The sequence below is a fragment of the Trachurus trachurus genome, assembly GCF_905171665.1.
Source record: "Trachurus trachurus genome assembly, chromosome: 2".
NCBI classification, from domain to species: domain Eukaryota; kingdom Metazoa; phylum Chordata; class Actinopteri; order Carangiformes; family Carangidae; genus Trachurus; species Trachurus trachurus.
This window is the reverse complement of record NC_139914.1, coordinates 4,341,956-4,364,745: the sequence shown is the minus strand read 5'-3', so window position 1 is coordinate 4,364,745 and position 22,790 is coordinate 4,341,956. Positions and strand designations below refer to the sequence as shown.

Genomic DNA, 22,790 nt, shown 5'->3' with positions numbered 1-22,790 from the left:
AAACGGGCAATTAAAAAAAAAAACTTGAAGGTGCACATTTTCCGACGTCAGTTTCCACCTTCGAATGTTCTCATTTTAAAATAATTTGAATTCTGTTCTGAATAACAAAGTTCGATCGGACAGCCCTAATAACCAATGGGATAATCCAGTCCTTAGACCAAAGCAATGAAAAGAAAGGCAATAAATGGCTATAAAATATATATATAAAATGAGCTGATAAGAGAGTTGTTGCAGCGGTGTGAAGAAAAACAGACTCACCTCTCAATCTCATCCTCTCTGTTCAGGATCTCCATGTGACTGTCCTTCAGTCTCAGGTAGGTGAAACCGAGCCTGCGGCAAAGAGCACAACACCATTACTGCGCTGTGTGTGTGTGTGTGTGCAGATGGCTTAAATCACAATGCAACTGTCTGATTATCAGTGGCAATGTGTGTGCTCCACCTCTTCATTCCCTCCACCAGCGCCACCTCGTCCGGCGAGGAGGAGATGTAGAAGGACGTGGACTTTCCCTGGTGGATGCCGTGTTTGATCCCGTCCACCGTCTCCTCCTCCTTCACCTGCACCGTGTGGCACAGACACAACGCACGGAAGAACAGCTCCTGGTGCTCCTGTGGCGGACGGACGACACACACTGTGTTACTCCCCCCTCTCTCCCTCACACACACACACACACACACACATATATAAAGACACACACACACACACACACAAACACAAGACAAGCTGTGGCCGTGCTCACTCTGGCTTCAGGGCCTGGCGATGTGTCAATCATGTCCATACTGCCCGCTCCAGGCATCATCTAGCAACATAAATATATGAGTTAAAGGGATAGTTCAACATTTTTGGCAAATTGGACCATTGCCATAATCCCAATAGTCATAGCAGTAGGTTTGTTACCTTTAATTGTTGGTGCAAGCTGTTTTTAGAACTGCGGAGCAGAGCCGCAAGCTGCTCAGAGCTACGCTATGGAGGCTCATGGGATTTCTTGTTTTCCCTCATCAAACTTATCAAATACACAATCCAACAACTCCACAACGCTCTGGTGGACAAGTTGTGACCTGCACATTCACCACGCTATGAGATAATAACACAACGTTACCAGACAGAGTTGTTTTAGAGGGAAATTCAGAGACTGCTTGATGAAAAACTGTCCCTGAAGGCAACGTGCATCAGCGGTTTTGCATGAATTTCCCTCTAAAACAACTCTGTCTGGTAACGTAGTGTTGTTGGATTGTGTATTTGATGAGTTTGATGAGGGAAACCAAGAAATCCTCCGTAGCATAGCTCTGAGCAGCTCATGGCTCTGCTCTGCCGTTCTAAAAATAGCTTGCACCGACAATTAAAGGTAACAAACCTACTGCTATGACTATAGGGATTATGGCAATGGGCCAATTTGCCAAAATGTTGAATAAGAAGTAATTTAATCAAGCATGTCGACCAGGTCGTTACCTGTCCGTTACAGATGGCATGAGGCACGTAAACATGTCCGTCCACACAGCACTCGATGAACTCCATGTTGTTCTCGGTCAGAGTCCCGGTCTTGTCTGTGAACACATACTCCACCTGGAAGAAGAGCAGGATAAGAGTTAGGGTTTAAAATCCATACCATAATTTCCCGAGGACTCGTATTCAATAGAGCGTGGACGACCTGTCCGAGCTCCTCGTTCAGGTCCGACGTGTTGACCACGGCTCGCTCCCCGAGCTCCTCGTCGAACATCTCGTCGTCCCACATGATGAAGTAGGAGCCCAGGAACTTCTGCATCTCCACGGTGACGTACATGGAGACGGGGATGATGTAGTTGAAGAGAACCATGAAGGCCAGGAAGTCGGTGAACGCCCTGATCAACTGAGGAGGAGGAGGAAGTGTGGAGTGTGAGAAGAAGAACAAGAAGAAAAAGAAGTGTTCGGAGAGTGAAAAATCATCACACTCACGATGTGTCTCTGTTTCTCCGTGTCCGTCCTGTCGTTGTACCACGGCTCGTCTCTGTTGGGATCCGCCTGCCACACGTACTTCAGCACGGTGTTGATGAAGGCCTTGCTGATGAGGATGCACAGGTAGACCACCAGGTAGGCGTTCATCGACCTGCAGACCACGCAACAACAGGAGAAATGAATGATGCATGATGTGTGAAATATGTTAAATGATCCACAGCATCAAGATGAAATTTGATTTGGGTGCAGAGTGCTGCTGCATAGACCATAAAAAAACAGCCACAAGACAATAAATACACATGAGACAGTGAAACAGTGCAAAAAAATCAGTGCAAACACAACAAAAACATACGGAAATGCGCAAAAAACATTGGTTGTTTATGTTTGCTCGCTGATGAGCTTGACTGAAAGAGGGATAAATCAGTGTTTGTACCGGTTGGTCTTACATAGGGGAACTCTATATCTTCTCCCTGAGTGCATTAGTTGGTATTCATCATGGAAAACAAGTGGTTCTCAAAATTTTACCACATTTTTTTACAGAAATTTCTCTACATTTTTCCAAAATTTCACAGCATTTGCCCTAATTTGAACATATATTGACTAAAAAAAGTAACTTTATTCAGTCTCTTTCTGGTGTTTGTTTCAAAATTTAGTCCAATGGCGAGATGTCCGTGGTCTAAATTGTGTCAGTTTAGGGGTCCTTGATGTAAAAATAGTTTGAGAACATGATAACTGCCTGGTCAAAGAGTTCCTGAGGATTGTGAACAGGGCGACCCATGATCTCGCCTGCTGAGAATTTGCGATTTAGATTTGACTTTTAGATTCCCGAACCGGCTGCAGATGCCGTACCTGAACATGGGCTCAATAGTTGCTCTGTGAAAGATTTGCATGATGTTCCTGCAGACTACATCCAACTGCTGCATGCTGTATGCATATAAACAAGCACACCTCCTATGCATTTATCAGGCACACACACACACTGTAACCAAGTGTAAATGTAATCCACCTACAGACGGTCATATCTACAAGCCATCTGGATACAAGATGCATGTCAGCGCCAGATGGAAAGATAAGGGATCCAGTCTGAGCCAGAGACACACAAGGACTCAGTCGGAGAATAGATGAAGAATCGAGAAGTGAACAGATGGATGGAGGGACGGGTAAAAATAAATATATAAATAAACGATCATCTAAGCTGGTGATGATTGATAAAAAAAAAAAAGAAAAAATGAGAATGAAGATGATGAAGTGAACTGATGCTCAAAGATTATCCAGAAACAGTTTAAGGCGATATATTTCAACAATGGAGGGAGGGAGATCTTACTTTTCCACTGCAGAGCGCTTCTGAGACTTGGACTGGTAGTTGAGAGCCATCTTGGTTTCCATGCCCGTGTAGATGGCAACAGCTGCAGGGAGGAGGAGACAGAAATCTTAACACATGGTCCATTTATTAGCGTTTTTTTCCTCCTTGCTGTATTCATCAGAGGAGTTTGAAAGCTTTAAAGCTCTGAGTTAATATCATATAATTTATTATCAAACAATAGTGTTTTATTTCTTTATTGCAGGTGATATTTACCATAGATGTACGGTGTGTTTTTGAGTGTGGCCCCTCGGAGCAGCAGGTTCTCAGAACCTAACGGTCTACACGCAAAATAAAACAAAAACAAGAGAGGTTATTTGTTTTTTTAATTGTTTGTATGTGTACAGTACTACTACCACACACAATACACAAAAACCCAGGTCACAACTGTAAAAAATTAAGTAAAAAGAATCTTAATCTTTACCTGGCCACTGGCTCGTTGTCCATGTAGATGTTGACACGACCCACAAACCTGTGTCAGACAGGGGAGACAGTGTCAAGATATTCGTCTTTAAAACCTGCATGTGTGTGTCTGTGTGTGTGCATGTGTGCGTGTGTGTTTGTGTGTTGCACTGACTTGTACAGGTCCGGCTGTGGTTGTTCACACTCTATAGTAGCGTGAATGGAGTCGACCTCCTCCTCTGTGTTGTAGGCTTTGGTGTCCTGAACTGCATACAAGGTCTGAGAGTAGGAAGCAGGAGCAGAGGAAGAGACATAAAAACATGAAGCACTGGTGACCTTCACCTGAGTTAAAGGGATAGTTCAACATTTTGGCAAATTGGCCCATTGCCATAACGCCTATAGTCCTAGGAGTAGGTTCATTACCTTTAATCCAACAACTCCAAAACGCTCTGGTGGACAAGTTGTGACCTGCACATTCACCACGCTATGAGATAATAATGTAACGTTACAAGACAGATTTGTTTTAGAGGCAAATTCATGCAGAACAGCTGATGCGCGTTCCCGTCAGGGGCAGTTTTTCATCAAGCAGTCTCTGTATTTCCCTCTAAAACAACTCTGTCTGGTAACATTGTGTTATTATCTCATAGCGTGGTGAATGTGCAGGTCACAACTTGTCCACCAGAGCGTTTTGGAGTTGTTGGATTGTGTATTTGATGAGTTTGATGAGGGAAACCAAGAAATCCCATTAGCCTCCGTAGCGTAGCTCTGAGCAGCTCGCGGCTCTGCTCCGCCGCTCTAAAAATCGCTTGCACCGACAATTAAAGGTAACAAACCTACTGCTATGATTATAGGGATTATGGCAATGGGTCAATTTGCCAAAATGTTGAACTATCCCTTTAAATAAATAAATAATAGATTAAAATGTTAGGTTGCAATAAACACACACACACACCTTGTGGCTGCTCTCTCCATCCAGACTGGCCGTAGTGACGTAGCAGGTCCCGTCATCTCGAGACGTGGAGAGAAGAATGAGGTCGCAGGGAAAAGTTTCATTCTCTTTCACAAAGACGACATCGCCAACCTGAGAAACACACACACACACACACACACACACACACACACACACACACACACACACACACACACACACACACACACACACACACACACACACACACACACACATTTAAATGCTTATACTGAATGCACTTCCTTCTGCTCAGGTCACATGAGAGCACCAGTTGCGACGTGTTTGCACATTCAAATCTATTTTTTTTTCAGATGATGTGGTCAGATCTGTCTCCAGCCTTTTGTCTGCTCTGGTTCACCAACCACTGGATTTGTTAAAGCACCTCCACCTCCATCATTCGAGATGAGGCCTCAGATTACGAGACGTAAACCAATGCACTGATTTTCCAACAACATGCACTTATCTCCTCAGCATTCGCTAATGCACTTTCTCCTAATACAGTTGGGATAACAAGCTAAACCTTCTGCTTCACCACCTGCAGCCTCCTCAAGTTCAGCCAACAACCGCCGACATTTGTTCCCCCACAGGACTGTGACAGATCCTCGGTATCTGTCGTCTGAACTGGAATATCTCTCTCTCTACCAATGTTACGTACTGTAACATATATTTCATGTGACAGATTTTTTTTTTTAAATGCTAAATTGCTCTTAAACGTGGACCTACAACAAACACAAACAGACGGCAGCGGCTTAGCAGCAGGAAAATCCCTCGGCCCCGGCTGCATGAGCCAACACAACACAACAAACGCACTCAAAGCCGGGGTGAGAGTGAGAGAGAGTGGTTTACCCTGAGCTTGCGGCTCTGCTTGCGGACCACTTTCCCGTGCTGCACCACGTGGACCGGACACTGGTTGACGGAGTTGTCTGCTTTGTGTCTCAACCAGTCCTCGTATCCCTGACAGACAGAGACAGAGAGAGAGAGAGAAAGAGTATGATAAAGTGTGTGCAGGATGAGCAGCAACATTTACGCCTTAATGCCCAATTCTGATTTATTGCCTATATCCAATTTTTTTGACTGTCTATTTACATGTTCTATCATATAATTGATGCTCCTTGCTTTTTTTTTTTTTTTTGGTTTATTTAGTTTATCGCATACCAGCAATCATAGGACTATGGTTTTTTTTTTTTAAAGAAAGAAAAGAAAAGAAAAAGTACGTACAGTAAGACTTCACATAAAGTGCTCATGTTGTTCAGTGCAAAGGAACATTTAAGAGTTTAAGTTAAAGCTTCACATAAGGTGCGTAAGTTGTTTTATGCAGGGAAAAGAAAATAAAAGAAAGAAAAACACCTACAGTTAGTATGTTTTATTTGAACCCTGTATCCTAATCTAATCTAATAATCTGTATTTTAACCTACAGTATTTATTGCACTCAGCGCACTTTTTGGGTATGTATGTCATTGATACTGTTGTATAAACCATGTGTATAGGTATTCACGGCAGCTGTTTTTCCTGCGCTACTTGGCCCAAGACGAATTTCCCCTGCGGGACAAATAAAGTTAAATTTGATTTGATTTGATCAGAAGTGAGTGACCCATATCTGATATCTGCATTTACACCTGCGTGAAACAACGCGCTGAAGAGGAAATAAGCCAGTGAAATTTTTTTTAAAGACGGGAGATTTATTAGGTCACGTTATAATTCCATAATAATTATAAGTTGTATATTATAAATAGAGTTTATATCCAACACGTCACTGTTTACAAAGTGAACATCTAGTCTGTCCTTACAAAATAAAGTTCCTAAACCATGCGGTGTAAAGACAGCCACAGTGATAACAATAAACTCTTATTATACTGTATGTCTCACCTGTTTAATGGCGGTGACTGTGATGACAAAGAAGAGAGGCAGCCCGCTGGTGATGGGACTGGTGGGAGTGTCGATGATCAGCTGCAATAACACACACACACACACACGCACACACATGCACAGTGCTGTTTGAGTGAGGATGAAGAATAAATCAAGACACAGAGTTGTAAAAATGGCACTAAGTGATCATCTTACACAACTAAAACCTGCTGCGACACACACCTGAACACGCAACTGTAGGAAATAATAATAAGAAAGTCGAGTTGAGTGAAAAGCTTTTTACCTGGACCAGGAATATGATGAGAAAGTAGAAGTTGGCGACTCTCCTGAACTGCTCGAACATATTCTTCGGGATGAAGTTCCAAAATGTGTACTGGAAAAAAAAACCAAATATGTTCATACAGTGTTAGAATAAAAAAACTAATCACATCTTACTTCTTCTTCTTTTTTTCACAAAATCTTTTATTTCTGTTGAGTTTTTATTTCAATTACGTCATCATTTTGCTGTTTTGTTGCTTGTTTTTCTCTTTTTGTGCAGCATTTTTGCAACTTTGTTCAGTAAAGTGCAGCTTAAATAAAGATTATTCATAGAAATGTAACTCAAAAACACATCACAAGTACAGAACGATGGTTCTTCACGTCCTTTCTAATTAAATAATAATAATAATAATAACCTTTAGTCTGAGCCCTGCTCTCTCACCTTTAATGAGACTAACTGACTCTGAGCTGCGTTTTTGTTCGGTCTTCTTCATAATACAGTGTGTGTGTGTCTGTGTGTGTGTGTGTGTGTGTTGGTGGGAGGTTCGCTGACCTTGGACGACACTATCCTGTTGTCTGGAAACCTCTGCTGTATGAAGGCCTCGGTTCCGGGCGGAGGCTCCTTGTGTCCGATGTAAATGGTCCTGCTGTCCACCCAGTTCTCCTCACCAACACACTGCAGGGACACACACACACACACACACACACACACACACACACATCGAAGAGTGAGCAGCACGTCATTTTTACACTGTATTTTGTCGCACGATTGAATAATAGACGACGATTTCACAATGTCAGTTCTCTCCCTCCTACACTCTAATATCAGAACACACTGTGACACACACAGAGTCACAGACGTTTACAGAGCGTTACAATGAATGAGTAATTTCTCCTCAATGAATGAACGCTTTTGTTGCCAGGGATACACAGACACGCATGTGACTCAGGCTGGAATGCAGAACACACACACACACACACTCCCACACACACACAATTGAATATATACAAATAGATTAAGCAGACACCTGAGGGCTCCTCTTTTGTTTTTCTCGTCTTCAGGTTGGAAAATAATAATTTAACTGGTGTGAAATCTTTAAAATCTAACGAATCCAGAGCTGTTGTGTTAAAAAAAAACACCACATGCACCAACTCTTGCAGATGATATATAAAAGATTTAATCTAAAAAAGCAGTGAGTGGGCACATTCCAGTGTCCCTGCTCATCTGTTGCCTCATTTACCTCTTCTCCTGCTTTCCTGTGTCGCGTTCTGGCATTTTTCCATCTCATATCTCACAGCACAACTTCCACAAAAAAAGAATCAAGCGTATCTGTTACTTTGTGATTAAATCAAACTAAGCACTAATAATCCGAACACACACACAGAGAGAGAGACGCTCACAGCCTGGCTGTTACATAAACAAGAACAAACAGACATTAGACTGGAGAGTTTTTGCAGAGTGCTCAAACGCTGCAGCTTAAAGTATTTCAGGCAGGACTGGACTCGCAGGGGAATACACACACTTTATGACCAACACACACACACATAAGTGCTATGTCTATGCAGCCCACTAATCCTGTGAAAACTGCATTTCTCCAACTTTTATTGGACAAAACTAGGTTTGCAAAATTCCCAGGAATAAATCTGAAATTTGGCCCTTAAACAACCAGATTTAATGCAAGTACACATGGATATCTATATGTTATTCCTTAATTAAGCATTTTTTTTACTCAACATTCATGTTTTTGTTGTTCAGTAAAAGAATTGATTGTTCATACAAGAATTAAAACTTGATAAAGTAATAAATCTGTTGAAATGTCATGTTTTTTTAATTGTATTTTTTTTTTTTGCATGGATGTCTGCTTAAGACAAAACAAAATATTTACATTTATGTTTGGATATGATACAGTTTGTTTAAATTACCCCCAATTTCCACTTAATTCCCATAAATTCCCAAATAATTCCCATAAAATCCCATTTATATCATGTATCATGTCTATGCAGCCCACTACTCCTGTGAAAACTGCATTTCTCCAACTTTTACTGGACAAAACCAACACAAAAATGCAACTTTCTGTGTCGTGTTTGTGTCGTATTTCACAATTCAGCTGAGCATAAAACATTTTGAAGGTGTGTGTGCTTTGTTTTTTTGTTTTTTAAAGTGTGTGTAATGTTTTTAAAATGAGAAAAAAAGGCATCAACAGCCGTGTGTCCAGAGGGCGTTCATGTCCCAGCGGGCCACGGCCATCTTTAACCACCTGGTCACTCTCAGGCCGGGGCGAGACAGCTTCACTCTCAACACACACCAACTCTCTCTCTTTCTCTGATTTCTTTCATTTTGCGCCTGTACATGTCGCTGGGCTGGCGGCCGTCCATCACTGCCATCACAACAAATAAACACGCTGTTAGTCTCTCTCACTATATGGTGTGTGTGTGTGTGTATACAGACACTTACACACACACACACACGTTCACACATACACAAGCTAACGAGAGGTGACAGTAATCTGTGGCCGGTCAATGAGATTGAGTGTCAAGAGGCAGCATGGCCCAGTTTCTATACTCTCTCTCTCTGTCTGTCTATTTTACACACACACACACACACACACCCACACACACACACACACACACACTCGCACACACACACACACACACACACACACAGTAACCAGTTAACTCACTGCTCTAAGATTACCTCGTTTAAAATGGAGCTATTTATATCCCGTGACCTCCAATTATCTACAGGAGAGAAAAAGGAGTGGAAACGGAGGGAAAGGAGGCACGTAGCATCATCAGAGACAGCACACACACACACACACACACACACATACACTCTCCTTAAAGAGATAGTTCAACATTTTGGCAAATTGGCCCATTGCCATAATCCCTATAGTTTTAGGAGTAGGTTCGATTTGGTTTCCCTCATCAAACTCATCAAATACACAATCCAACAACTCCACAACGCTCTGGTGGACAAGTTGTGACCTGCACATTCACCACGCTATGAGATAATAACAGAATGTTACCAGACAGAGTTGTTTTAGAGGTAAATTCATGCAAAACCACTGATGCGCGTTCCCGTAGGAAGCAGTTTTTCATCAAGCAGTCTCTGCATCTACCTCTAAAACAACTCTGTCTGGTAACGTTGTGTTATTATCTCATAGCGTGGTGAATGTGCAGGTCACAACTTGTCCACCAGAGCGTTTTGGAGTTGTTGGATTGTGTATTTGATGAGTTTGATGAGGGAAACCAAGAAATCCTGACGAAGATCCACAGGGATAGAAACGTTGATCATTCCACAATAAACATTAGAGGAGCTTGATACAGAGTGCGGACTTCACTTCTTTTTCTCTCAGGAAACCAAGAAATCCCATCAGCCTCCGTAGCGTAACTCTGAGCAGCTCACGGCTCTGCTCCACCGTTCTAAAAACAGCTTGCACCGACAATTAAAGATAACGAACCTACTGCTACTGTATGACTGTAAGGATTATGGCAATGGGCCAATTTGCCAAAATGTTGAACTATGCCTTTAAGTACACACACTCTGCATCATCACACCAAAAACACGCTTTTACAACAATTTCTTCCCTGACACAGTGAAACTAATGGCAAAAAATGTGCAGTATCCTTAGGTCCTTAATTGTGTGCACTTGCTTATCTTCACATGTTTGTTGCATGTTTGCACTCCGAGTGTCCTCTGCACAAGAATTACTGTGTAGCTTAACAAATGTACAAATGGCAAATAAACTTAATTTCATCTGAAGAAAAAAAAACTGGTGAACGAATAGAAGCTGATATCTCCAAGAAGGACAGCATCTCTATCCCTCCTTTACACTTCCTGAGGCCGCTGATGATGCTGCTGCTGCTGCACCAATGACTTTTCTTCTCCTCCCTATTAATAACCGGTTGTAAAATAAATACAGACGCAGCCTGGAATCAGAGGCTGATGAGGAGATGAAAACCAGATCACAGACCAGGACAGCTTGCCAACTCCATCGCCCACACACACACACACACACACACACACACACACACACACACACACACACACACACACACACACACACACACACACACACACACACACACACACACACACACACAGTGTTGCTGTTCCTCCTCCTCCTCTTCGCGCCCACCTGCCTGCTCCGTCTGCCTCACCTAACACATTTCTTACACTCACTCTCCCCCCATGAGCCATCAAGTCCGCACACACACGGAGCACAAGCGCACAAACATGATGGCCCCGCCGGCGGCACCATCATCTATTCGTGAACGCTGACGTCGGATTGGACGATCGCTTTTTCATAATGAAAAGCAGCGGCTGGTTCGTGTCTCCTGCAGCTGCTGATGCTGCTGTGGTGTGATGATCATCGCTGAAGGTTTTCTGCTGCATCGCTGACCTAACTCTTCTATTTTACACTAAATAAATGAGTAACTAGGACAAATAAAGGCTGAAATATGAACACAGAGTTTCATTAATGGTCATGAGTCCAGCTGCAACTTCAGCTACGGTATAGGATGTAAAATGACAAGATGTCAATGGATAGCCGTTTTCTCTAAATGAGTTGTTCCTCAGACTCGGAGCTAGAAATCTCCACTAGAGCAGCACTTACAGACACCAAACCTTCCAGTTTTGTTCCTGTCTGTATTCTGAAGGTTTTTACAGAGGGGTTTGTTGATATATCATTCACAGCCTGATTTATACAACATTTTATTCCTAAAAACAGGGCGAAATTTGATCTTTTAGGGCTTGTAACAGTATTTTCTCATTTACAGAGCGATAAAAAGAGATATCCAAAATCCTCCTCTGGAAAAACTTTTGACTCTAATATGTCAACAAAATAAAACAAGAATTTTGAAAGAAGCTTTATCCATTGTTCAGATTTCTGTTCTGGAAATAATATGCAATTAGCACATGTTTCATTAGATATTGCCTCATTTACATATTTAAACATAAAATTTGACAAAACCTGTAATAAAAAAAATGTTTGTCTTAATGTAAGTGATAAACTTGGGAAGTTTCATGGTGATATCTGTTTTTTTTTACCCTATTTTTACCCTATTTACCTGTAGTGTCCCCCTTTAAATACACACATTGTCATTGACTTTTACCTGAAGTTTGTAAATTTATGTGCGGAACACGTTCATAGAGACGTTAACTAATGATCCTGTAATGAATCTGCATGGAAGCTGTGATTATGTCATGAGTCTGGCACAGTCGGCCTCCTGTCTAACTGGCATCTAATGCAGCTTTATTGGTTTTCTCACCTCTTCCCTCTCCATCTCTCACCACAACCCGGATGGCCTCTAAGCTGGCTTCTTTTTTTTTTCTGGCTCTCTCTCTATCCTATCGATTACGTTTCGCTCTCATCCGGATTCAGGCTTTTTACATGAAGAGCCTGTCTGTTGTTTAATCGAATGAAAAAAGCATCTTTATAAAATAAAAACTGAGCTGTATTAGCTTCAGGCCTTCAGCCTCTGGATGTAACCCGAGACTCTGGGCTATTCTGGACCTCGATAATCACTTTTCACTGCGTTTCATGTTTCAGGACGCGGCAGGTTTTCAGGAGTGTATTTATAGTTGGGAGGGAAACATTTGTGGTCAGGAGGGGAGGATGGAGAGAGCTGGAGGCTTTGTCTCTGTCCGGCTCAGACGGCGCCCACATCCACTTTCCTTACAGCTATACGCTACTAGAAAGCACAGGGAGCCCATTACACACAGAGGAAAACATATCCCTGCCACATCAAACATACATGAGCATGGGCATACACTACACTACACAGACACAATGGTGCACAATCTTCACAGCATGTTCTGTATTTAGATGAGTCCCACTTCTCCTATTCTACTCCTCACAGGTGCACACAACAGAGCAGTTGTGTGAAGAAGTGAAACTAACACAGAAAAGTTATTTTAGCGTGTATGTATAGTACAGTGTGTGTTGAATTTATTCATCATTATTTCTAGGTCAAAGTGCGACGTTTGCTGCATCTCTGTATCTTTAAGTGACATTTACAACCTGACGCTTTGACTATATGATGAAATGGGACTCGTTTAAATTATAATTAGGATAAAATGACTACTATAATTATAAAAGTAGAGGCTGAACGCTGATTTAAAAGTGTTGTGTTGCGTTGTTGATCAATGACATCACATACTGTACATTATTCCCCACATGGCCCTGAACACAGCATTAGAGCCAAAAAAAAAAAGAAAACTCCCACTGTGATTAGGAACAGAAGACCATATTGTAAACAGGAAGAGCTGCACCCACCCACTCATACACACACACATTTCCACACTTCCCTTTTCCCCTCAACCCCACGGGTCCACTACAAACACAGAGGAAAAGAAAGACCAGAGCTGGTGCTGTGCAAGTGTGTTGCACAAATGGTGATGATGTCGTCTCTTCCCGTTTTTCCAAACAACAAAGCAGCACAGAAAAACTTTGCAGAGACAGATTTGACCCTTTCTATTAGATTAGACACATTTCTGTCCCTGTGATCGTCTCCGTCCACACAGCACATGACTGAGACATGACTCACACACACACATCCTCATAGAAACAGCACAGCGAAGCAGGAAGACTGGGCCAGAGTTATAGATATAGTCTATATACGTATTCCTGATATGACGAACAACACTGGAGATGATTATTTATTATTGGCACAAATCAGTCTGTGGTAAAACGAAAACACCCAGACGACAGGGAAACAAGCGGATAAATCTCCACACACAAGAACAACATCTGGTGGGACAGATGTTAAGTCTGCTCCTCCGTCGCCTCCCTCTGTGAACTGATGAGTTGGTACAGTAGTGTACGATCACTGAACCACCATAAAACTGACTATGGGATGTAGAAAACCACACGTTAACCAGATTATTACTGTGCTGCTCTCTAGGAAAAAAGGAGCTCCATTCGACATCGAATCACCGATATGCAACTGGTTGTTTTGAGTTTTATTGACATAAAAAGCTGTTTTTACTGTGCTCTGATACTTTAGAGGTTTATTGCACAAACCAACCAGTGGTGCTGCTCAGCCTCTGCAGTCACAGTTGTTGCTGCCTGAGAAGTGAAGATAACATGACGGGACGCTACGAGGAGAAAAGAGGAATCACTGCAACGCACACACGACCATTGTTTTGGTTTTGTTTTTTGTTGCTTTAAAGCTGCAGCTTTTTGTTTCCTCTGATGACCAGTCGCTGAGTATTTATCTCCGGCTGCAACAGGCAGCGCTGAAACAGAGGCTCAACAAATGACAACCTGTTTCCTACGATACCACACTGACACACACACACATTACGCATGCACACATACATATGCACGTGCACACTCTAACTAAACACATCTAAATCCCCCGGCATGTATCCGCAAACACGATCTAACTCATGCACACGTGCCTCTTGTATGTGTGTTATCTCTGTGCTGCTACTGAGCTACGGAGATAAGAGGAATCCCATCCCATAACCTAAATCACTGGGCATTAACACAGAGTGTTCTGGTACAGCTACACATGTGAGGACCAGTTTGAGGTTTAAACCGTCAGAGTGAGAACATTTTGGCCTTCCAACAGCTGTTTGAGGGTTAAGACTTTATAATAACTAGGTTAAGTTTAAGTTAGGTTAAAGGGATAGTTCAACATTTTGGCAAATTGGCCCATTGCCATAATCCCTATAGTCATAGCAGTAGGTTCGATACCTTTAATTGTCGGTGCAAGCTATTTTTAGAACGGCGGAGCAGAGCTGCGAGCTGCTCAGAACTCCGCTACGGAGGCTAATGGGATTTCTTGGTTTCCATCATCAAACTCATCAAATACACAATCCAACAACTCCAAAACGCTCTGGTGGACAAGTTGTGACCTGCACATTCACCACGCTATGAGATAATAACACAACGTTACCAGACAGAGTTGTTTTAGAGGTAAATTCTTGCAAAACACCTGATACGCGTTCCCGTCGGGGACAGTTTTTCATCAAGCAGTCTCTGCATTTACCTCTAAAACAACTCTGTCTGGTAACGTTCTGTTATTGTCTCATAGCGTGGTGAATGTGCAGGCCACAACTTGTCCACCAGAGCGTTTTGGAGTTGTTGGATTGTGTATTTGATGAGTTTGTTGAGGGAAAACCAAGAAATCCCATTAGCCTCCGTAGCGTAGCTCTGAGCAGCTCACGGCTCTGCTCCGCCGTTCTAAAAATAGCTTGCACCGACAATTAAAGGTAACAAACCTACTGCTATGACTATAGGGATTATGGCAATGGGCCAATTTGCCATAATGCTGAACTATCCCTTTAAGAGTAATGGTTAAGGTTAGTGTCCTCATAAAGATAGCCATACAAACGTGTGTGTGTGTGTGTGTGTGTGCGACACCCATTAAATACCAGCTGTGCTCCCCATCTGTCACCGTGTCTCTCAGCCTCACCTGGACTCAACAGGCCGGACCCAAATCAGCTCATGATAAATCCTCATCATGCACCTTCAAATGCCAACACTTAACCTTTAAAACCGCGACGCAGCGGTCATGTTGCGCTGTTCCGAGGCTGACAGGTCGTCTCCATGACATCTGAGGAGGAGCGAACCGTGACCATGTGATGATGAGGATGATGATGATGATGATGATGATGAGCACAGCTTTAACACATGTGTATGTGATTACAGATGTCAAATGTCAGAGCGGGCAGAGGAATAAATCCCCTCAGCAGTTGCGCCTTGAGGATTTATGTTGTGATGTGTCGAGGGGGAGGAGGGGGGGTTAGGAGCCAGAACAAACCAAGAGAAATAGAAAAAGAGAAGAAATGAGTCATGTTTAGATAAATCTGTGTGGAGATAAAACAGCAAACCACTGTGGCATTACCAGAGATGAGACCGCAGAATAATAATCAGTTAAAACCAAGCCAGTCTATAAAGCACACTGTCTGTCTCTCTGTCTCTGAGTGTGTGTGTCTGTGTGTGAGTGTGGGATTTACTGATCTGACCCCTCTAGTCCTCGCTGCTTTGTATCCACACAATCACACAATCACACAAACACACAGTTGGTATTACTCAGAGCCAGCGGACTTTACGATTCAGCACTTGTACTTCACTTCACTACAACTCGTACTCTCAGTCAGACTCAGCAGCGATTTGAACCTCCTGAGCTTCCATACATTCTCCTCTTCCTTTGACTGATGAGCAAAGAAAGGCATCGCTCAAAGTGACAGGCAAACACACACATACGGATCATATATATGCAAATATAACAGAATCATAATGTGATGCAGCAGTTATAAATCCCCGACAGTACACCGACTCGTTGCTCGTGTGGTTTTTCTCTGCATTAATAAATCACAGCGACACGACCGCAGGTGCCGTGGACGGCAGCGATCACCTGGATGATACATGGTGTTGAAATGAGTAAGCTTTTTTTTCACACTTTTGCACAGGCGGTGAATACAATACAACGCACGAAGAGGAGAAGATCAGATAATCATCCTGTTATCACAGTGCACCTGTCTCTGACCACAAGAAGCTCTTTGATAGCATTTTATTGGCCTTTTATTACATTATCCACTATGTCTGCTGCTGTCATCTCTGTTGTTTTAATGTATTTTCCTCTGTAAAGCTGCAATTATGTATGAAATCTAGTTTAGAATTGTGATTATTATCATTAAGCCACACAAAAGAGAGTCATGCACTTTGAGCTGACAAGTGTAAACATAAAGGAAAAGGAAAGAGATGAAAACAGTGATAAATAAGCTTTAAAATGCAGCTGCATATCTGTGCAGAACTGAGGCGATGTGAACGGGACTGTACTTTCAAAATAAGAGCCCCACTGCTGACTGAATAAGAACGCATCTTCTGGGAGGATGAGTTCCACTTAATCTTATCTGTTTTTTGAATCCATGAGATCATCATGCTCTTTAAAAGAGGTTGTCTTATCTTTGCACACCGACACATTCACACACACACACACACACACACCACTGCCACTAAAGTAAACCCTTGCCACTGAGTCACCGTTTCCCTGCTTTGACAGACGGACAGACCAGCATTGACAGTGAAATGGGACGAGCACTCAGAGAACAGGGGTGGTGTGTAACCTCAGAGCTTCTGTCGGCTATACAGAGACATTCATTAGCCTGGTTTCCACTAGATCTCAGCAGGGAACTGGGATAAACACGCCCGATTTTTCCATTTACTGTACGGACGTCTGACTGGCACTTAGACTCAAATCTTACAGCTCTGATGACCCAAAATTAGAAATACTCACTGTTTTCCCAGGGTATTTTCTTTAATAACAGCCAGTTTGCCATTGAAAGGCTCTGATTTATGTAAGTTTTAAGCTGATTTAACTAGTTATTGCTCTTAATGAAGTGGATGCAGGACAGCGGCTAATAGACCAACTACTGTGCTTCTCCTCACAGCTACATAGAGAAGCATTGTTGTGGATTTCCTGTGTATAAGCACAGTCATTCTTTGAGAAGAAGGGAACAGACTTACACACTGCTACCATGTGTGTGAGAGAAGGAGAGCTGCTGATGGTCACATGACCCTCCTCCCATGACTTCACCTAAAGCTGCATTCAGGATACACACGGTGGAACACTCTCTGTTGTAAAATAATTAGCATTACAGTAGTGTTTATTGCTAAAATACCAATGATCCAGCTCTAAATCAAAATGGAAATTAGGCGGGAAAAAAAAACGCAGAGAGTTTATTTCCCTATGCGATTAAAAAGAAAAATGACATAACATAAGTGTTGAGAGGTGATTTTTATTGCACCGTTTTCGTTCCCTCAGCGAATCTGTGATAGATGTGTCTGGTGTTTGTGAGAGAGTGGTCACACAAAGTGCCGGCATTGATCTGTGGACACTCAACTGGCTTTAAATAACTCCAGCGCTGCCGTTCAAAAGCACCGGCCTGTTACGACTGGGTAACACCAGGGGAGGCAAACCCCACCCCTCCTCCTCCTCCTTCTCACACACAGGTGATGAAACATGATCAGATCAATAGCTTTTTCTGATCCATTTATGATAAAATAATACATATATATGTCCACACACTCCAGAAACCTAAAATAAAAATAAAAGTGAACTACGAGGGTGTTAAAGGGTTAGTTCAACATTTTGGTAAATTGGCCCATTGCCTTATAGTCATAACAGTACGTTCGTTACCTTTAATTGTCGGTGCAAGCTGTTTTTAGAATGGCAGAGCAGAGCCGCGAGCTGCTCAGAGCTACGCTACGGAGGCTCATGGGATTTCTTGGTTTCCCTCATCAAACTCATCAAATACACAATCCAACAACTCCAAAACGCTCTGGTGGACAAGTTGTGACCTGCACATTCACCACGCTATGAGATAATAACACAACGTTACCACACAGAGTTGTTTTAGAGGTAAATTCATGCAAAACCGCTGATGCGCGTTCCTTTTTCAGCAAGCAGTCTCTGTATTTACCTGCTCCACCGTTCTAAAAACAGCTTGCACCAACAATTAAAGGTAACAAACCTACTGCTATGACTATAGGGATTATGGCAATGGGCCAATTTGCCAAAATGTTGAACTATCCCTTTAAAAGCTGATCAACCGTCACCTGTGAACCTGGTAATCAGGTATTGATTGATCAGAAACACTTACAGAACCCTGTTCTCCCTCAGGGTGGCGGTGCCATTAGCTATTGGTCGGGTGCAGACGTGTTTTCACCTCACTCACACTAGTGCTTTCACTTCCTGACGTAATGCGATACCGCTGCTCGCCTCTCACGAGTTAAAAAAAAAAAAAAAAAACGACCAAAAAAATGCTTTTAAAACTTTAGATCTTCTGTCGATGGGTTTATTTCCCCAACTTTTCACCCGCGCCGTCGCTAATGGCAGCACTTCTCCTTCCTAATGTCGGTCCTGTAGGGACACAGCTGCCTAATGGTGTTCATTACACTGTTTGTGTTGCTGGTAATCATTCCAAGAAATGGTACAGACACACACACACACACACACAAACACTCACACAAACACACACACACACACACTCAATAGCTGTGTCCACTGCTTCGGGACTACTCGGGGATAAAATTCACAATTAATATGCCAGTTATTTTGGGTTTATTCAATTAGATGATTTATCGCTCAGTTAATAAAATAATAGAAAACCATCAAATAAAGTTTTTTTTTTTAATTAAACCTCCCAAATCAACACCACATGTTATTCAGCTCATCTACAGTATGTGGCAAAGAGAAAAGCATCACATGTGGATTAGAGAAGAGGAAACTGGAGAATTTTAAGGCATTTGTGCTTTAAATTGTTAAAATAGTTGTCTGCAAAATGTCTTATTGGTTAACTTAAGGTATAAATTCTATGACAGTATGAAAGTTCAGCTCACGCCATCAGTGACAAAGGTATTTTCACAGTGTGTCATCATGTCGCTCTCTAGTCTAGGTAACTGCTGCGTCAAAGTGAAACTATGCCACAATGAATGGAGCGAGGCCAAATAAAAAAAAACAAAGTGTCACAAAGTGAGGAGGAAGTGAAATATGTGAGGAAATGAAAACAGCTTTACCTGAATCAGCCTCTTCTTCATTCTCACTGACTGAGCAGCAGTCCATTCAAACCCCGGTCAGACACACACACATAACACTGAAGCCATGTTGCATTAATGTTAACGAGGCCTCGCTCCGTCTGTCTGTCTGTCTACCCGCTCTCCTCCATTCCTCCCCAGTCTGCCTCTCTGACTCCCCCGTCCACCCTCCTGGTCGCTCTAGCTGGTCCGGGGCTCCAGGGATTTAAAATCGATCACATGATGATCAACTGATCAAGAAATGCAGTGCAGTCGAGTCCTAATTCCAGCCTCCCTCAGTTTCACTTTCCATCCATCCAGATTCCCGGTCTGAAGGAACTTGAAACACAGTTTAGTCATGATCAACCAAGTGTCTCCTAACAAAACCTCCACCACACGCGCACAACAAAAACGACCAATCCACATCTCATTATCATCTTCTTTATCATCATCTATAAGCCTTGCATTTTATTTTGAAAGCTCTGATTCTAACTTCCAAAATAATCCATTTAGTTTTGTAGGTTTGGTTCATATCTGTCTATTACAAGCGGACTGTCTTCTTCGATAGCAATTTAGTGGTTTATATACAGTACTGTACTGTATGTAAATATTTATATAAATGTACTGGTATATGTGTAGAAGTAGATTATCTTCTTCATCTTCTACTCTATCTTGTCTTCTTGTGATTTGATGCTGTTTCTACTTGACTTCACTCCACAGTCGTAGAGTTCAGGTCTGTTGAGCTCCACTGCTCTCCGTCCTGTCCTGTTCATGGTGTTGCACCGTCGACCGTCCTCATGAATCCTGCTGCCCTTCTCCTATCTCCTATCAAGACAAACACACTCGGTGCAAATGTGAGAGGTGCAAGGGCGGAGAAAACGACTATATGCTCAGTTTGTTCTTCATTATCTCCTCCACAACCATGAGATTAACCATTTCCATGCTCTCACTTCTTGCACTGACTCTGTTATCTCTCTGTCTTTCTGTCTCACACTCAGAGCTTTGCTGTAGTGGGATGACGTAACATCAACTAAATCATTTGTTTGCGTATTTACTGCACCGTGACGTGCTCCTGAGACTGCTTTTGCAATTTGCGTGGTGATGATCACATCTCATTGGCAGTAAAAAGTCACAGGACGAGTCAGAGGGGTGGGGGTGGGGGTGGAAGTGGAGCGGGGGAGTCTAATGGCATCATGTGGCCCCCATGAGACCAGTCACCTGACAGGCAGCGCAGCGCGTCGAGCAACCATGGAGGAAGTGGATTCCTACAAATTAAGAGCTCTTTTCTGAGATCCAAGAAGCTGGTGAAGCTAGAGGAAACACAGGCAGCGCTTCCTCACACAGACACACAACAACTGTTGGTAAAAAATGCACACAGTGGAGAATTGATTATGAAACAAAGTCAAATTACTCAGTGAGTAGAAAGCAGTTAAAGGGATAGTTCAATAGAATAGTTCAGAATTGTTTTAGAGGTAAATACAGAGTCTGCTTGATGAAAAACTGCCCCCGACGGGAACGAGCATCAGCGGTTTTGCATGAATTTACCTCTAAAACAACTCTGTCTGGTAACGTTGTGTTATTATCTCATAGCGTGGTGAATGTGCAGGTCACAACTTGTCCACCAGAGCGTTTTGGAGTTGTTGGATTGTGTATTTGATGAGTTTGATGAAGGGAAACCAAGAAATCCCATGAGCCTCCGTAGCGTAGCTCTGAGCAGCTTGCGGCTCTGCTCCGCCGTTCTAAAAAAATGTTGAACTATCCCTTTAAAATGCACTGAATTCTGTCAGAACATCCTCCTGGTTTGATGCTTATACAAAACAAACCAAGAGAGGCCACGTACAGTAAAGTGTGTGATATATGGTTTCTGTAAATCAAGGCAGCAGGTTTAAAGTCACATTCTAGCTTGTTGCACACAATGAAAATAAAAGTGCAGATTTAGCGGTGGCCTCTTTTGTTTGCGGCAATTACACTAAAATATTTATGCGCTGATTATTATTTATTCATGTTAAAATGCTACACGTGGCACCTTTAAATGTTTAGCTGCTGTCACTCGGGCTCTGCCCTGAGTAATGCTGCACTCAGAGGAATTTATTTAATGTGACCGAAGCTCCATTATTTATATTGTTCTACTGTTTCCAGTCTGTGTGTCATCATCATCATCCACCAAATCCTCAGAGAGTCACATGTAAACCTGTCGTCATTGCAACTCAAAGATGAATACGTGTGTTCGGGGCTGGGATGTGACAGCGTGCCACCTCAGCTCCATCAGAGACTTTGTATAGGCTCGGTATTATATCACTGTGCTGCTCTGGCAGACTGACAGCCTGAGAGCGGTTAGAGGAGATCGCTGTTGTGGTGGCTGCCGGAGTGCATTGATAATGTTACAGTATAATCAATGTTGTTTCATGTGCACGCACAGTTGTTCAACTATGTAAAAGCTCAGCAGTTTCGACTTCATACCGAAACTTCACGTGCAACCAACCTCGCTGCCGGATATCGCCTGTGCTTCCAGGCAATGACGATTAAAGGTTTATATCAGGACCTTTTAGAAGTTGCACAAGTGGCTTCGCAAAGTGCTCCCTTTGGGTGTCATTGAAAAGCTTTTAACTCCGCCTCTGCTGGAGCTCCACATTGTGTAGTATAAAGCAGCCATTGAGGAAGGAAAACACACTCAAATGTCAGCGTTTGAGATAAAAGCCTAAAGGAAGATCCCACCTATTTTCTATTCTGATGTAGCTAGGAATGTCACAATTATAAATGTTCTTGGTATGATTATTGTCAGAAAAATAATCTGCTATTTCACAACACAATGAATGTGTATAATCAAATATTTCAAAATATAATTATATTACTTATTATATAAAATATTGAAGTATTTTGTAGGACCAATTATTAAATGTTTGAAATATCTAAGTCATTAATTGTCATCTATACCAAATGACAAAAGAAGTTTATGACTACATTACGTCTATCCTGTCGCCTCAGCATTTCAATATTGTGATTTTATCTGATATATCGTAGTGTAAACGTAACCAGAGTGAACAACAACAGAGAAGCAGTGGAAACACAGAGTTAAACCCTCGCTCATTAACATTAACTTTGGATATATTCAAACAAAAACGCAAAAAAAAATGCTGATTCACCACACAAGCTCCTGGAAGAACTACTGTCAACTCATCATAACCTGCTGACAGAAGAAGATAAGCAGCTGCTTTATTATGGATTGATGCGCAGTAGCCTAACAGTAAAACTTTCCACCTTAATGGGACTTAATAGGAAACAATCGTGCAGAAGTGATCGGTCTTTTGCCAAGTCTGCAAGAAATGTACCTTCACTTCCTGTGTGAAGATTTAGTTAGAGGTCGTAGCCGATAATCCAAATAATCAATAACTTACGTTTCAGGCAAATAATGCAGAGAGAGAGAGAGAGAAAGGGAGGGAGGGGCTTCCTGCAGAGTGCACCATCAGCGAGTGC

General features: G+C 42.4%; 1 protein-coding gene across 1 annotated transcript in view; it reads right to left on the bottom strand.

Annotated features, from left to right (window-relative positions):
* The window catches only part of atp11a (ATPase phospholipid transporting 11A), a gene marked incomplete at its 3' end in the record, with an annotated part of 44,096 nt that overhangs the window by 10,273 nt on the left and 11,033 nt on the right, over positions 1–22,790 (bottom strand). The window contains exons 2-16 of the mRNA XM_083987740.1: positions 7,340–7,462; positions 6,812–6,901; positions 6,529–6,609; positions 5,509–5,616; positions 4,645–4,773; positions 3,868–3,971; positions 3,715–3,762; positions 3,507–3,571; positions 3,255–3,336; positions 1,931–2,081; positions 1,647–1,844; positions 1,448–1,561; positions 738–797; positions 440–606; positions 259–330 (exon numbers count right to left, since the gene is read on the bottom strand). Coding sequence (XP_083843866.1) covers positions 259–330; positions 440–606; positions 738–797; positions 1,448–1,561; positions 1,647–1,844; positions 1,931–2,081; positions 3,255–3,336; positions 3,507–3,571; positions 3,715–3,762; positions 3,868–3,971; positions 4,645–4,773; positions 5,509–5,616; positions 6,529–6,609; positions 6,812–6,901; positions 7,340–7,462 — 1,592 coding nt within the window. The remainder of the gene's footprint in view (positions 1–258; positions 331–439; positions 607–737; positions 798–1,447; positions 1,562–1,646; positions 1,845–1,930; positions 2,082–3,254; positions 3,337–3,506; positions 3,572–3,714; positions 3,763–3,867; positions 3,972–4,644; positions 4,774–5,508; positions 5,617–6,528; positions 6,610–6,811; positions 6,902–7,339; positions 7,463–22,790) is intronic.